This window comes from Rutilus rutilus (assembly GCF_951802725.1).
Source record: "Rutilus rutilus genome assembly, chromosome: 10".
NCBI classification, from domain to species: domain Eukaryota; kingdom Metazoa; phylum Chordata; class Actinopteri; order Cypriniformes; family Leuciscidae; genus Rutilus; species Rutilus rutilus.
In genome coordinates, this window is record NC_140215.1 from 29927594 (window position 1) to 29945201 (window position 17608).

The 17608-nt window shown below is 36.7% G+C and overlaps 1 protein-coding gene across 3 annotated transcripts in view; it reads left to right on the plus strand.

Annotated features, from left to right (window-relative positions):
• The window catches only part of myo1b (myosin IB), an 86757-nt gene that overhangs the window by 49307 nt on the left and 19842 nt on the right, over positions 1 to 17608 (plus strand). For all 3 annotated transcript variants that reach the window (XM_084420827.1, XM_084420828.1, XM_084420829.1), the window contains exons 7-14: positions 2866 to 2929; positions 5546 to 5644; positions 6100 to 6203; positions 8199 to 8346; positions 9708 to 9826; positions 11075 to 11161; positions 13677 to 13742; positions 17149 to 17253. In XM_084420827.1, coding sequence (XP_084276953.1) covers positions 2866 to 2929; positions 5546 to 5644; positions 6100 to 6203; positions 8199 to 8346; positions 9708 to 9826; positions 11075 to 11161; positions 13677 to 13742; positions 17149 to 17253 — 792 coding nt within the window. The remainder of the gene's footprint in view (positions 1 to 2865; positions 2930 to 5545; positions 5645 to 6099; positions 6204 to 8198; positions 8347 to 9707; positions 9827 to 11074; positions 11162 to 13676; positions 13743 to 17148; positions 17254 to 17608) is intronic.

Genomic DNA, 17608 nt, shown 5'->3' on the forward strand with positions numbered 1-17608 from the left:
GACTTTTGATCAGTGATGTAAACACAGGCAAATGATTCTATTGCTTTGTCAGCCCACCCCTAAAGTGTTCTCTCTTATCAATCTTTTCTTGGGAGTTTGGTTTTGCTTACGGTCTCCTTTTGCTTTGTGTTCCTCTTCTTACTGACTGACACATCTATTCTGACACAGCAACAGTAGAGTGATTGCTGTTCGTGCTTGTTCATACAGTTGGATTCAAACAGAACCCTGTGGAACCTCTCTGGCAACCACCTACAGATGCCTTTGACTCTTTTCTGTTTATTTTTCTATGATTTTTTCCTGACTCCCACAATACCATTCAACACAACTCGCAAAGATTAGCACAGTTAAATATCTCAATTTATGCAAATATGTTTGATGCTGCGGCTCTTTGACAGTGTGGCCTTTTTTTTCAGCTGTCTATCACGGCCTGACCACACTAAATAAACATACACTGAGCTATAGAGTGTGTACTTACAGAGGTCAGACCACACAGAATTGTCCAGCATTGGCTTTCAGAGGTGCTGTTTAATTTACATAACAGGGTAAACAGAACAGTGTTGAGTCAATGTTGTTGTTGCTGTTGATCTAAATTTTAGTAATTCATGGGTCACAACAAATGCACAAAAATTAGTTTGAGCACTCTTACTGGCTCTTGCATCACCCACATGAAACCATCAGTGTTACATAACCATTTATTTCTGTGGCTTTGCACTGTGAACTAATCCGAACAAACGTTGTTAATACATTGCCTTTATTGTAAAGTGTTAGCGAAATAATATACTTTAAAATAATATACAGTACTTAAGTGCGAACGGAATGTAATGTTTTCAGACACTTAATTGCATGTTAATTGCATTTTAGTTCAAATTTATTTTAGTTTAAATTTATATTAAATGCATTTAGCTGAATATTTTTTGGATCCGCTTAAGTAGAACTTAAGTACATCTTTATGTAATTTCATTATAGTTTTCTGTTGTCTTTAAAATATTGTGTACAAGCATTAATGGTAAACTTAAATATACTTTACAATATACTAACCCTTAAACAGGCAAGAGTGGAAAATGATCAGCAAAAAAATCATTTCATGTCACCTTTTATATCATCTGGATTTAAGTAAAACATATCCAAAGGAATTTTTAAAATATTTGATAATAGTTTGGATTTCCCAGGATACATTGCCCTATTAGGGTATAAAAAAGCCAAAGTCATCAATATTTCTATGATTTATTTGATGCAAAAAAAAAAGATGTAATATTCAAAATATACTACATGTCTAAGTTTCCTAGAATTGAAGCATACACAATTCTTGTATTTTTATACTACTGAACTGTCCTGTCTTCAACCTCGGAGTGGGCAGCTCTAGCCCTGAGGTCCACTGACCTGCAGGGTTTAGCTCCATCCGTAACCAATCATATAATGTAATGTATGATACAACATATAATTTTCTATGAAATCCTGAAGACTTTAGATTTCTTCAGGTGTTCTTGATCAGGGTTGGAGCTAAACTTTGAAGGATATGATCCACTATTATCCACTATAAACTCCACTATGATAATGAAAACAGAATTGGATTAAAAAGTCTTTCTCATGCCTATTAAAAGAGATTCGAGTATGTATTCTGTGGTGTGCATTGCCTGTTTAAGGGTTAATGCAATTTCTATTAAAATGTGTATGTTATGTATTTACATATAATCGTAATTACAAATTTGTAATGATGTTGCAATTTAGTACATTGTGTTATCTAAATAAAAATAATCATAGCACATCAAAATATGTGTACTTTATAGAACAACAAAAGATTATTAAAACAATGATTTGACATTTATTACAATGCACTTTCTAAAAGCGTACTTAGTGTTAACAAACAGTATACCAAGTACACATAAGTGGCATTTTATTTCATTATTATATTAATTGCAAGTACAATTGTAAATATTTCAGTTTTGAAGTAAACTACATGTGCACATACAATACAATCAGGTTCACTTTTTTTAAAAGAGGTTATATATACTTAGCTTAGCAACATACTATCACCGAGCTCTTTTGGAAGTCCATTTATGTGGCACAAACAGTTGTGGACTGGTTAGGATGCTGCCCTATAGATGCCATATTAACACCTTTACATTTAAAATGTCAAAGCTCAATTTTCAAGCACCATTTTATCATATAATTTTTCAACAGCTCTCTGTGTTATAGCAATATCAAAGCAATTTTCAGCTATTACTTCCTGTGTTGGAAGAGGATTTTCGAGTTTATCCATCAGCCTCTAACGCAGTTTCCTTTAGAAGTGCTGTTGGATATAAATAAAGAGGGAACATTTTTATTGGCTCCAGAGACACTGGGCTTACTGTTCCTTTCCCAAACAGTGTACAGGGACAGAAAGACAAAAAAAGTTTATTTTACCATTACAGCAGCGAAAAAAAAAAAAAAGCCTTTTCTCTCACAGTAGTCCATTACTCCATTGCAAATCTATGTCTGATTGGCAGCATGTGTTATGAACAGGCCTGTGCTTGGAGAATTGACTGCGCTTAGAGGGAAAGTCTTTTTTTCTCATCTGCCTCACGGAAGGCTCAAATTTCAGCCCTATTTGCAGTGATCACTGCCCTCGTTGTCATGCGTCTTTTCCTACCATCAGAAACCACTGAAGAGCCACGTGGTTCTCCACAGCAAGCCTTCCATTAGTACTAAAGGCCTTGAAGTGTCACCATAGGGGAGGGACACACTTCTTAGACCTTAACAACTTAATCATATCTTATTTTGACTGCACAAGAAGGCCCTGTTAAACAACAATAAAGAACCATGTCATCAACTGACCCACCATGCACTTTTTATGGGACGTGCTAACAATTTCTTCTCTTTCTACAGGGAAAGTACATGGATATCGAGTTTGACTTTAAAGGAGACCCCATTGGTGGAGTCATCAGTAATTGTGAGTATAATTATAAGGCAGAGACCATGGAGTGTCCCTGTAATAGTTCCCAAGAAATAGTTCACCCCAGATCTGTCATTATTTAGTCACCCTTATGTTTTTCCGTGCCTTTATGCTGTTTTGTTTTTGTTTTAAATACAAAAGGAAGAAAGCTGGTGCGCAGCGACAGTTTGTGACTATAACCGCTTTTCCACCATCCTTGTTGCATCCTTGTTGCATTCCATGCCGATCTGGCCCAGCCGGCACGGATATGGTTTGATTTTCCACTGTGGGACTGATAACGGAGCTCTTTGAAATGTAATACAAATGCATTGCCTTGGTATTGCAAGAGTTTACAGATTGCATGAGATGTAAATAGAGACGGCGTTATGGAGGATGATCAGATATTTATTTTTATTTTTATCATTAAATTGTGTTTACTTTGCTCAAATAGCACACTAGAAACTGTAGCCAACCATGCTGAAAATCCTGAGACTAGAATGGTTTGTAATCGTGCCATGTCGTGCCGTACTAGAACCGATTGTTTTGTTCATGTATTTTTAATCAAGTTAATGCAGACTTGGTGAGCATAAGAGAAAAAATCTTACTGACTCCAAACATTTGAACAGCAGTACATATGGAATGTAGTACACAACTACTTTTATGGTTGCCGTGGTTACCATGAGCTGTCGCTTTATGGAAAAGAACTGCATGAACATTCTTGAGAATTTCTCTGTTTTCTGGAAGTCAGTCTGAGGGAGAATAAATTATGACAGATGTTTCATTTTGGGCACCTATTTCTTTTAGTATTTTATACAAGTGGCCTTGTCTTTACTCTAGCTTTTAGCGGTGTGCATTTCATACACACAAACCATCCAGAGTGTGTCCTTGTTTTTGTTTTGTTTTGACTGTTTTGTAGCAGCATAGCAAGCAAATGGTTACTGTAATATCCCCTTGAGCCTGTCTCTCTGCAAATTCAAATCCAGACCAGCAGTCTAGTTGGTTTGGCACACATACCCTTGACTGTTGAAGCCAGTGGTAGCTCAAGGTTTTCTCATGCACTTGGTTCATTTATAGTCTCCAATTAATGGGTTGATGAAATAAGGAATGGTGAACAGTTGCAGGACCTAAAATATGTACTTTGTCTAATACGTTGATATAGATTTCAACATTAAATCATTACACTTTCTTTTATTTGTCAACTAACCTAATACATAATTGCTGGCATAAGTTAATTGCTAAACCATAGCTACATTTATCTGGTCAAAAATGTGATTTTGCTACTATGAAGTGCCCTTAAAGTCTTTAAATGGAAACAAAAGTGCTACCACTTGGCATTGAGACATAATTAATGAACCTAAGTTTGTTATCCCACCACAACTTCCTGTAACTGTTGACACGGTCCATTGACACAATTAGCTAATTGATTTGAGGAGAGTTTGTAACCTACATTATATAGTACAGCAGTTTGAGTGACTAGTCGATCAGTTAGTGTGTCACCATCCATGTGAGAGAATCAATCAATTCTCTTATTGTTGCTATTGTGATTTCTGTACTTCACTCCGTCACATACAGGGGTGTCACTAGACCTAAATGACAACCTAATGATATTTCTGATATTTGAAACAAAAGTTACTGACTTACTAACAGTCTACTTCAGCCTAGGTTTTGTAGTTGCAGATGAACAATGCTCCACGTCTTGTCTTCTCTCATATCAACCTAATAAATGTGGTTGATGATAAGATAATCAAGGCTTTGGGCTGATGCTGCTGTTTTCTACTGGACACACATCTGGATGGAGCGTGGGTGGTGTGACATGTCCCTCCTCCTACAAATGAATATCTCCTGTGAGACTTCCTGTCTCAATCTAAATACAATGAACAATGGAAGCTTCATCATGGATACCTAAATATTCATTCTAATGTAAACAGGAAAACACGTTTGTTTTCCTCTAAAATGACGGGAGAATTGTCTGTAGCCAATAGCTGTTTTATCATGTATTAAATATGTTTGTATGACAAATCACCTACTTTCAGGAAGCAAAAAGTTTAAGACAAAAGCAAAACTGTATTTCACAACAAAATAAAAGTGAATGACATAAGAATTTGAATCTCATTGCAAAAGATTAAGATATATCCAAATTTAAATATGAAAGATGTTCAGAAGTGTAGGGAGACTTGTTATTTACAATATTTTATTGGAGTGGGCAGTCACAGATTTTTTTAATTCCATAACAGTTGATTCTCTGATTGTTGGATACAGTATAAAACTAATATATAATTTAATAAAGTAATAAAGTAGAAAATTGTATATTGTGAAATTAATTTATGAAGTTGAAAACACATTGACTTCACTGAGGATATCATTGCTTGAGTGCATTGTATCTCATGTTAGGCCTGTCTTTTAGGTTTAAACATTCCCGCTAAAACTTTCTATGGAGAAATTATTTTATGTATTTATTTTACTTTGGGACAACACTTGAGTGCAGAGAAAAGCGCTATATAAATGTAATGAATTATTATTATTATTATTGAGGACAAGTGTTCACTTTATACATGGACATCACCCCCAGCTTTTGTCATCTTTTGTCATGGGTGCACATGAACTGTTTTATGTTTTGATATTTCCCCATCACAGATCTCTTGGAGAAATCCCGTGTGGTAAAGCAGACCAGGGGCGAGAGGAATTTCCACATCTTCTACCAGCTGCTTTCTGGAGCATCAGATGACTTGCTCAGTAAGAGACTACTTACATTTTATTTTGATTATATGTGTATTCTGGATGCACTATCCATTCAGTGGCTTTCAGAACATGGTGAGGAAAAGACTGCACTAAAGCGTACCTGAGAATGTATGGTTCATTTGTGGGGGGGTTTCGCACCACGTTGGACCATGGCCATTGTCTGACATTTTTAATAAAAGAGAACACAATAACAGACTTTGATTTCAGGCATCAAAGGGGTGAGCAGGATGGAAAACCACATAGATGTAACATAATCTGATGGCAACTGGGTCTTATGAAATGACTAATACATAGACAGAAATCTTTGACAAAACCAAAGACAGTAAAAGAGAAAGATTTACCACTCATAGAAAAACAACTGGGAGAAATGACAGTGCTCAGTTATCAAAGATTGTTGTCAAGTGAACTGAATTGCCTTAAAGGGCACTATAATTTCACTTTTCTTTCAGAAAAACTGAAGCTGGACCGAGACTTTAGCAAATACAACTACCTTAGCTTGGATTCGGCAACAGTCAATGGATTGGACGATGCTGCCAGTTTCAGAACAGTCAGAGTAAGTTTGCTTTCAAGCCTACCGTACATACAGTAGCTGGTTCCTAAACACATTATAGCATGTGAGACATTGGTTCAGACTGTTTAGGTATTAGCTCTGATCCATGGCACCCTGTATGATGAGAGGTTAGCAAAGCACCTTATCTCCTCAGCTTAACTGGATAATATCATCCTTTACCCCACTGAGGTGGAGTTTGATCCGAGCAAGACACTTTGCCTTGTGGCATTATGTAATTTGAGCTTCATTCAAGCCTCTACTTAAAGACTGGGAGGTTCATTTAAGGGGGAATTCCACCTGCTCTTAGCTGACTTGTGCAAATAGAAATCATTGCTTCTGTTTTCCTATCCTTCTCTCATGCATATTTATTTTTTTGTGAAAAGGGTCATGCAAGGGCTTGACAATAAGATTATTTTCTGCTGGCCTGGTTGAGACAGTAGTTCAGATTTTTACTTCCCTTTTTCACTGGCCCTGGGACAGAAATGATTACAGTATTATTATTATTTTAAACACATACTTGGTTACTGGTTACTGACAATGGTTTTATTAACATTTAATAATGTATTTCCCAGACAAATGTATAACAAATAACATGCATTTTTTGCTAACAGCTATAAGTTATGTAGTGTGTTGATTTAGCGACGAGAATACATTTAGTGCGCAAAAAAATAAATAAAACGACTTTATTCAACAATTTCTTCTCTTCTTTGTCAGATCTCCCACGCTATTCGCGTTGTAAACACAGTACATCGCTTTCGGGTTCCATGTCAGAACGCAGAAGAGAAGAAATTGTTGAATAAAGTCTTAATTTTTTTTTTTTTTTTTTTTTTTTTGTACAGAAAGTATTCTTGTCGTTTCATAACATTACATTTGAATCACTGTAGTGTTTGTGTCCCAGCAAACAATGCAGCCCACATTAAAGTGTTCAGAATCCAGCACTGTATCAGACAATGCAGTGCAGTTCTGATGAACAATATGTCTAAGCCGAGCTCCATGCTGACATCAGAACACCCTAACTCAGCATGTGCTGGGCCTCTGGCTTTGTCTTTTAACCCCTTGCCTGGGGAGTCAAATCCAATTAATTAGAAACATGCTTTTTTGCAGTGTAAACAGTTGCAGTTTATAAGGTTAAGCATAAATAAGGCTTTGTGTGTAGGAGACAGTAAACACTTCCACAAGGGAGGATGGTTGCTATTTATGCTATGCTGTAAATAATATACAAAATATTATTGAAGAGTTTCTCCACTTTGATTGTCATTCCCTTTGAGCTGTGTCAGGTTTGAGGCCTTTACAGCTCACTCACTGTTAACTCTGGCCTTTAGATCATTGACTTTGCCAATGAACTGCTTGCACGTTCATTATCAGCGATTCCATGACATTTCAAATGTAATTTATGGCTTCACAAGAACAAATATTGACACAATTTATTGAAGCACAATCAACATGAGAAATCATAAGCTGCTGATGATTCTTTTGGTGAAATACTAAATATACTGTAAAATGTCAATAACGTATTAACGTAAATAACAATACTAGGGTAAGTCTCAGGCCATATTTTATCCCAACATCAAATCAATGATGAATGAAACATGAATGAGTGAAACATCCACATGCATTACGTAAAAAAATTCTTTGTGAGAAATGTGGAGTAATTTGCTTATTGTCAAGGAAATAATGCCACAATGATAAAAATTATTGGTTCTAAAATTTTCTTTAAAATATTATTTCTTATTTCTTTCCCTTTAAGGTGTCGAATGTAAACACAATTTATTATTAAGACCACCTCCAATGCTCAATCTTTTCTCTTTGACAGGCCTGTGGTGTGATGGAAATTTCTGTCATTAGTTTTTCCTCTAGATTGTTCAACACCCTCAGGCTGTCCATTAGTGGTCATGGGCCAGTCAATCACTTAACAGAAGCCACCATATGTACTGCCATGTTAAATGTCCATCAGCAGACCACTATTGATTAAAAATATTTTCTCTTCTGTTTTCCCAGAATGCCATGCAAATTGTGGGCTTCATGGAGGATGAGGTTCAGTCAATACTTGAGCTGGTGGCTGCCGTTCTCAAGCTAGGAAATATAGAGTTTAAACCAGAGTCTCGCGTCAACGGGTTTGATGAGAGTCGAGTGAAGGACAAGAACGGTGAGTTCTAGGCTCTGTCAGAAAGCATTGCCTAACCAAAAGCTTTTTAGGAGATCTGGTTAGATATTGTACAACTGAAAGATTATTTCTTCTTTTTTTTTAAACCTCTGATTTGCAAATGGAAACATCACAATCAGTATTAGACATAATGATTTAAACATTTGCTTGCATGGAAAATCTAATTAATATTAATTGTGAAACAGCATATACTGTAGTATTATATATAACAGGCCTTCATCTGCTCAACAGGTTGTTCACTACTGCCATCTATTGATCTGTCCAGAGATATTTACAGTAATAGCTTGCAGTTGGTAGTATAGTTAATCAACACCAACCACATGGGTACTTAAACAAATAACCCTTGCAGCTTTTAGCATGCATGCATAAGCTGATGATAAAAATGTTTTTTGTAAAGCCAGATGAATGCCTCCTTGACTAATGGGTAGATATTATATTTAAATCAGTGACAGATGTGTCCTGTTACATGCCGGAATTAATCTTAAACCATTTTAAAATTCCTCTATAATTATTAAACATTCAGTTTACCTCTGTTAAGTGAACAAATTAAGGAAAAAAATGTAATTCAAAATAATGCTAAAACTTTTACAGGCCTAAAATATTTACTTTCCCGGACACAGTGCAAATAAAAGTGTCACTAAAATTAGTTTTAAGAAAAACCCTAGCAGCATTTTTCATACAATGCAGTGACATTCATGCATTTTTAAGTGTGACTTAAATATTTAAGGCTAAATATAATTTACATGGGAAACTACTTAAATACATGCACTGCATATGAGGGTTTTGTCACTGGTTGTTCTAGTAGTTTCCTATGGCCAGGGCAGTGGCCGTCCCAGACTAAACATCACAGTCTTATGTCAGCACCTCCATTTACATACTACAGCGTCTGGTTCGTCTGCTGTGCTTAAACCCATTAGCAGTAATGTGCTTTCATCTGTCCTTTTGACCGGATAGCAATGTTGCTAAAATGAGGCAGATTGAGCTGGTGTGGGAAGGGTGGGGGGCGGGTGTACCTGATGTTCTTCTCAAAAAAGAAAAGCTTTTAAAATACTCTATAGCTTAAACTGCTTGCAAGGGGCTTGTGTCATGTGTCAGTCTAAACTTTGACCTCTAGACTCTAGGAGAAGCCTTTGATAAGAATGACTGTAGACTGAAGACATTATTGCAGTAAATTGAGTTGTTTTTTTGTTTTTTTTAGTTGTTTTTTTTTTAAGAGGTAGAGGATTTATGGTCATCTTTGGCAATTGCCAAATTTGTTTAAATTACATAATACCTGTCTAGTCTATCCATAAATAATTCTTTAACCTGATCTGCCTGGGTTTCTTTTGCATTTCCTGTCCCAGACCTCAAGGAGATGTGTGAGCTGCTAGGCATTGAACAGTCTGTGCTAGAGAGAGCGTTCAGCTTCCGTACGGTGGAGGCTAAGATGGAGAAGGTGTCCACCACGCTCAACGTGGCTCAGGTCAGCACAAGCGCACTCCTTCTCTGTAGGTTGAGCTTCTTTTAAATGGTTGATTCTATATCTATATACAGTATATTCTCAGTCTCTTGAAATATTTTTTTTATCATCATTCTGTTATTTTGAATGACTTTTTTTTTAAACTAGCATTAAATGATATCACTTATGAATGAAAGGTCATCTTATTGACCTGGCACATAGTAACTCACTATCACAAGCGTTTCAGTTTCAACTTCAAAAATGCCAATGTAGAGAGGAAATCATTGTTGCATTTTCAGTGTAGATGATAGGGAGACTCCAGAAAACAAAGTTCCCCAGAGGTCAAAGACATTCAGCCAGATACAACAAAAACAATGAGGAAAGGAAAGTTAGTCAAGACAAAATTTGAAACTCTTGTCTGAAAGTGTGGGAGGGGCCTTATGATGAAATTAAGCCTTACGTAGTTTAAATACTTGAGCACATAATAATAATAATAATAATAATAACAAATAAATAAAGTATATTTATATTCATATTTATATTCATTTGATTTGAATGATTGATTGTCCACCACAGGAAAAACAAGTAAGATGAAATAAAATAACTAAACCATACTATGTTAGAACAGCCTGTGGGTCTGTGTCAAGTTTGGTGGACAAAGTTTGAAAGTTTTGCATGGACATACAGTCAAAAATTATAAATCTGTGGAATTTGATTGTAAGCTATGTTAGAAAAGATAACAGAGCAGCACAGAGTTGGATGCAGATTTAGCTGTCTTGGAGAGGCAAACATTTTATACATTTAAATATTTGAAGAAGAAAAAAAGCAGTAACAAAACAAAAACTCTTAACCTAACCTTGTACAATACCACTATGTTGTCGAGCCAACAACATAATTAGAGGTCGAAAAGATATTACCGGCCAAACATCAGTAAAGGCTGCTGGAATCCATGTAAACCCAAAAGCTTGATTACTGCAATAATTACATCTGAGTTAGCATCTTGTGATTTGTCCTTGGCGTAGCATCATGCTGTTAAGAGTTTATCCATGAACTTAAAATGCATTTCTGGTCAAAGTTAACTTGATAGATGACAGACCTCAGCACATCTGGATCTGAGCCACAAGATGAGACCAGGAATCTTTTTTGGTCTTTTCAACTGTGATAATAGTGTTATTACAAGATGCAGCAACAAGACATTGAGCGAGTTGGAGCTAAAGATTAAACAATATCTTTCTGAACATTGATTATAATTTGAGACTTCTCCCATTTCAGGCCTATTATGCCCGTGATGCTCTTGCCAAAAACCTCTACAGCCGACTGTTCAGCTGGCTGGTGAACCGAATCAATGAAAGCATTAAGGTATGTTGTTCTGGATTTTCATGGAATCTTTGATGTTCCTTGTAAATGTGCAGTCACGTTAAAAGTCGTCAATTCACATTTATTTATATAGCGCTTTTTACAATACATATTGTTTCAAAGCAGCTTTACCGAGATAACAGGAAAATAATGCAACAAAGTTTGTTTCCAGAAGAAAATAGCATCACAGTCCAGCTGAAGTAAGTTCAGTAATGTTTAATTTTTGTTGTAAAAAAGTTATTTATTTAGTTAATTTATATATAAAGCCGCTCTGGAGAAAACCGTGATGTCATCGTCCAGCTCAGTTCAATTCTCATACAATGGTGTCAATGCAATCAATAATATTAATTTAAATGTCCCCAACTAAGCAAACAAGCCAAGCCAATGGCAACAAAGGTGAAAAAAGGTGAAAAAAGCGACAGTGGCAAGGAACCAAAACTCCATCAAGTGACAGAATGGAGAAAATAACCTTGGGACAAACCAGGCTCAGTCGGCGGCCAGTTCTCCTCTGGCCAACGAGCAAACAGTGTATGATTATGATTCAGGCTAGCCTGGCTAACGTCAGACCAAGTCTCATTTGAGACTTGGTCTGGCAACCACGTGTTCATTTTCTCGTATTTGAGGCTTGGTTTACGAATGCCCAGAGCCGTTTATTGGGCGCTATGAATGTCTATCAAATGCGCCTGTACGTAGCTCATAACCAATCGCTTCAATTATACCAGATGACGTATGTAGAGTGACAGAAATTCAACGAGGAAAAAGACGATGGGTCAAAGATTTATTTGTGCACGATGGTGTTTAGCGAATATTACCGTTTGTGCAAGATAAACATGAGGGTAGAAGGTAACGTCGAGTCTGATGTCATGTTGGATTCATAGACATAAACAAACTGCTTCGGTGTCGTCATCGTCTTGCTGCTCCCTCCCCGTTCTGTGATTGGTTCCCTTTTTCAGGGGGAAATCTGGTCCATGGTGTCCAGACTGCCTAGCAGCGTGAATAAAATCGCGCTGCGAGCAAGGCAGTATGGGGAAACCCAGGCTAGATTCAGGCAGCATTACAGGTCAGATTGGATTGGAACAATCAAAATATTATCCAGTTCCATCTGATTGAAGATCGGAGTCACACAGGTATGGAGACGAGTTTGTTGAGGATCAGTGCCGATGGCTGTCGTGTCGATGAGGCCTTCACAGGGGAGAGTCTAGTTGACACAACCTCTGCTGACTCTTCAGGGATGCATTGTGGTCGTGTTTAGGTGCAGGTCCTCCATCTGATCTGGATCCGGGTGATTACAGTAAACCTCGGAATAAGCAGAAAGACTAACATTAGCGTAGCATAGCATTCTTCTTATGATGTAACGAATACATCAGGTGTTATAGGAAGTGTTCCCGGTTCCGGCTAACCTAATCTACAGTATGCAGCCTAATAATCATTTAACTGATTTGAATAGGAATAGGAATGTATATTTTTCTATGTGTATGCCAGGTTAAAGCGATGTGTTTTTAGTCTAGATTTAAACTGACAGAGTGTGTCTGCTTCCCGGACAATGTTAGGAAGACTGTTCCAGAGTTTTGGTGCTAAATAGGAGGAGGATCTACTGCCAGCAGGCGATTTTGATATTTGAGATTGCAATAGACGTGAAGGACTAGACAGCTACAAACTGATGTCAGACAATACTTGCGTTAAGAGCTCGCTCAAGTACTGCGGAGCTAAACCATTTAGTGCTTTGTAAGTAATCAGCAATATTTTAAGATTTATACAATGTTTAATAGGGAGCCAATTCAGTGTTGACAGAACCGGGCTAATATGGTCATACTTCCTGGTTCTGGTAAGAACTCTAGCTGCTGTGTTTTGGACCAGCTGTAGTTTGTTTATTATGTGTCTTAATTTAGATATATTTTTAAGATGGAAGAATGCAGTTTTACAGTTTCTAGAAATGTGACTTTCAAATGAAAGATTGGTATCAAAGAGCACACCCAGGTTGCTAACCGACGACGAAGACTTGACAGAGCAGCCATCAATCCTTAGACAGTATTCTAGGTTAGTACGTGCAGAGGTTTTTGGTTCAGTCATTAGAAATTACTAGTCATCCAAAATTTTATATCAGCTATGCATTCCGTTAATTTCTTGAATTGGCAAGTTTCGTCGGGGCGCGAAGAGACATGGAGCTGAGTATCATCGGCATAACAGTGAAAACTAATCCCGTCTATTGTCAAAATTGTAGTGAAGTATTAAATACAACTCATACAGAAGTTACTTTTAAACCAAGCAACAAAATAAGCATAGGAAATTTGAATGTCCTATTAGACCTATTTCTATTGGACTTCTGTCATTGTGAGCAACAGTTTGCTGAGCAAATTAGTTAAAGTTAATGGAACTGTTTGATATGATATGTTTATAGCTAGTGACACAAGAGTATTGCTTGTACAACGAGATCCTGCTCCTGCCATGTGGTGCATGGCCAAGTCGGGTTTGCCTTAGCATTATGATTAATAACTCACTGTCTTCTTTTTTTGATCAGGCTCAGTCCAAGAAACCGAAGAAAGTTATGGGAGTACTGGATATTTACGGTTTTGAAATCTTTGAGGTGAGAGATTTGGTCTGGGAAAATGAATTTTTAAGATAGGAGGTTTCCAGGCTGAACACACTCATACACCAAACACAATTTTTGGATGTTGATTAAAATAAAAGTGTCCTGCATTTCTGGGCTGACACACTTATTGTGCACCTCCACCATCCCATGCTGTTGTCCTAATTTATTTTTTATGCTAATAATATGGCTATAATGACTTTATTGTTGTTGCTAGGCATGCACCTATACCACTTTTCCCAGAATGTGTCTGATACCGATACAAAGTACCGATACCTGTATTTTCATTGCATTTTAAATTTTTAACAAATATTGATCAGAGAAATCAAAAGAATATTAATCAAATTAGTTGGCTTACAAATAGATATTTCCTTCAGTTATTTTCATGCCTAATTATACCTGTTCAAATGTATTGTAGGACCTTCTGTTTCTTTCACTGTTCATATTATTGCTCATCGTATTTTATCTTTAATTTAATAGTACAGTGAATATTTAGAGCTGCTCCAGCAGGGCTCAACCAGTCAAGATAAGTCAAGATTTTGTTGTTAGATTAACACTGAGGACAAACACGACAGTAGGTTTGTTTGGCTGATGTCACGTATCCAACATACTGTTTCACACAGTAATTTCTCAATTGTAATTCTCAATTGTTTCTCAATTGTAATTGTAATTTCTCAGTTTCTTTCTCAATTGTTTAGATTCATTTAAGACATATAACCGACTGTTTAATTTTGACATAATTTTGTGTGAATTTGTCTGTGTAAGCTCAAGACGACTTGAAAGAGAACTGTTTAATAGGCTATCCGAGCACTGTCTGAGAGGCAGCTTTCTGGACACGTACTGTACTTTGGATGTTTGCGCACAGAACTTCTTGAAAACGTCATGTGATTACTGTGACGCCTTCCTGTAATTATGTAGGGAACCACTCGTTATAGGCTATGCAAATCACGTAACAGTTCATGTTTTTACTTGCACAAACGATTTAGATTTAATCCAAATGATGCATGTGTGCTGAGTGAGCGATCAGAAATCAAGAGCATGTTGAGAAGTGTGCGCGCTCTCTCTCTTTGCCGTCAGTTAACGTTAGTTATGTGCTCCCCGTTTTACTTTCTTTGCTGTTGCCATATCCGACTGAACCAAAAACGTAGTTTCCAGCTATGTCTGTGAAAAAAGAAATTCGATAAACAAGCTCGCTGCGTGAACACACACTCGCTGATCGACTTTGTCGCTGCGTGCTCAATCCACTCCGGCTTTCTTTTATCAGCTCACGCACACCGACTATAGCGTGTATGTTTAATTTGTTTAATATTCTATTAATTAGATACATTTACTTCATAGACATCCATCTCTGATATATCAATTGTGCTGTTTATTCTGTTGTCTGTGTTTCTTTGTCACAAGCACTGTACTGTACACACTGCGGAGTATCGGTTGTTGGTATCGGAGCATTTTAATGAGTACGAGTGCAGTATCGGTGCATCCCTAGTTGTTGTCATACTAAATCTCACAAGTGTTTAACATAATACAGAGAACTACTTCTCTGGACCACACTGAATCTGAACTCCATATTTTTTTATTAAGTCTGTTTAATACTTTTAGCAGCATACATTGCCATGTTGAAATACACTTAATTTTCCACCAAAAAGAGTGTGAAAAATGTCTGCACATTCGGTCTGGGCCTTCTAATTCATCTTTCAGCCAATGGTATTTATTTGTCCATTGCATGTGTTCTGATGTCTGACTGTATCACTCTCTCCTGAATGTTGTTTATGTTGTTGTGGCCATGGCGACAGGATGGAGTAAGTAGACCTGTGGAGGAAATCCTGTGGCAGTGTGCATGTTGCAATTTTTAGCACTTAATCCTAGTCTTAATTCAGATCTTTTACCTCAGCAGCATAAGCCACTGTTAGAGCAGAACCCAGAAGCATAGTGTTTCCTAGTAGTATTGGTATGCCCTGTACACTTCATATTACAACATTAGCATCATTTATACTGTACTTATAGAAGACCTTATTGGAACAGTTCAGCCCAAAAATTACAATTATGTCATTATTGTCATCAAATTTTTCCAAACCCATATTGTTTTTTTGTTTGTTTTTTTGTATTGTTTTTTGGAGCTTGAGCATGATTTGATAATGACACAATTAAAACATTTTGGTGAAGTATTTCTTTAAGCTTCACTGAAACCAGCCAGAGAACTGCAGTGTTTTTGAGCTTTTTGGGCTACAGAAAATGCAAGAGTTGTTGAGGTTATTCTTTGAACAGATTTACTTCTTCAATTCTCATTACTCTGAGAACACTGCAGCTCCAGGCTGATGTACTAATGCTAGTGCCAAGATTAAACTGGCATTGCCAAGTGAAACAATGACCTGGTGCTTTTCAGTGTGCCATATGCTGCTTTTTGGAAGTGATTTCTTTTTCTTCTTTTTTTGGCTTTTCCTAATGCCAGGCCCATAGTACTGATAATTGCAGTGGCTTTAGTTGCAGAGACTAACATGCCCTAGGATTGCTCTGAAGATTTAAAAAAAAAAAAACACTGACTAAAGAAGAGTATTGTTAATTCCTGAGCCCTAGCATCATGGATAAATAGTACAATCCTAACCTTTTATCATAAGCAAATGTGCATAAAAATGTATTACTGATTATTTTATTTAACAGTGGTGTTGATTCACTGATTGGGGTTTAGCATGAGAAAGGGAAACGGTTAGTTTTTCTAACCCTGTGTTCGTAACCCTAAAAGCATTTATCACATATTTACTGTGGGTGAAAAGGTTAAAGACTTCACCTCTATGAAAAGATGCAGATAAGATTATGCACCCTTGATATGTATTGTACCATGTCACTCCTTGTACTTTGCTTAATCTTAGCTATAAAGACCTGTTTTGTAAGAGCAAACTTTGCTCAGGGTTATTTTTGATGTAGTATACAACTAATTTCCTATGAATTCTTTAAGAACGTTTTTGCCGAAAACGTATCAGAGATCCATCACATGCCAATTAAGAATGATTTAATAATTCCAGTGTACCATTTTGGTAGCAAACCAGTGGTAAGTTTGCTGTAATAATAATAATAGTTATTACGTTATTGCTCAGCTACAATGGGAGGCCAACTTTTTGAGAGATTTTTAGAAATTAAAGATTTTTTTATTTTTTAAGTAGATGTGGTTTTGTTGTTGTTGTTTGATTTTTGTGGCATTCCTCTCCATAAAAAAAAAAAAAAAAAACTACAATCAAACTTTCCAGCTTGTATTCAGCGTATAGAGGTTCCTAGAGGAAGGTGCTTAGTAAATAATGTTGAGTGTATTAGTGTGCTGGTTTGCAGCGTGTTGCAGATTGCAGTGTATTTTAATTATCACAGTTATGATTTGTTGTATTGGTTCTCATTTATCCCTCTGTTCCTGCAGGACAACAGTTTTGAACAGTTCATCATCAACTACTGCAATGAGAAACTCCAGCAAATCTTCATCGAGCTTACTCTCCGCGAAGAGCAGGAGGAGTATGTCCGTGAGGTATGCGACAAACTTTCCATTAAGATTTGTAGGAAATAGGGCTTGTCAATATGTGTGTGTTTCTATGGTTATCATTGTCAATCATCACATTTTCGGATTCAATCCTGCATTTAAATATGGTAGTCAATCCAGAACTTTGCAGTGTGCTGCTAGCAGCATGAAAAATAAATCTAATTTTGAATGGGTTATAAACAAACCGAGCAGAGTGCTATTATTAAAATGGCTGAACTGAAAACATACTGTAGGATTGTGGGATATTGTAGGCAATCAATGGTGCATCCATGCTGCTTTCAAAGACCAACCTGATAATGAAATATTACATTAACATTGAGTTTGAATGTTCCTTGATGATCTC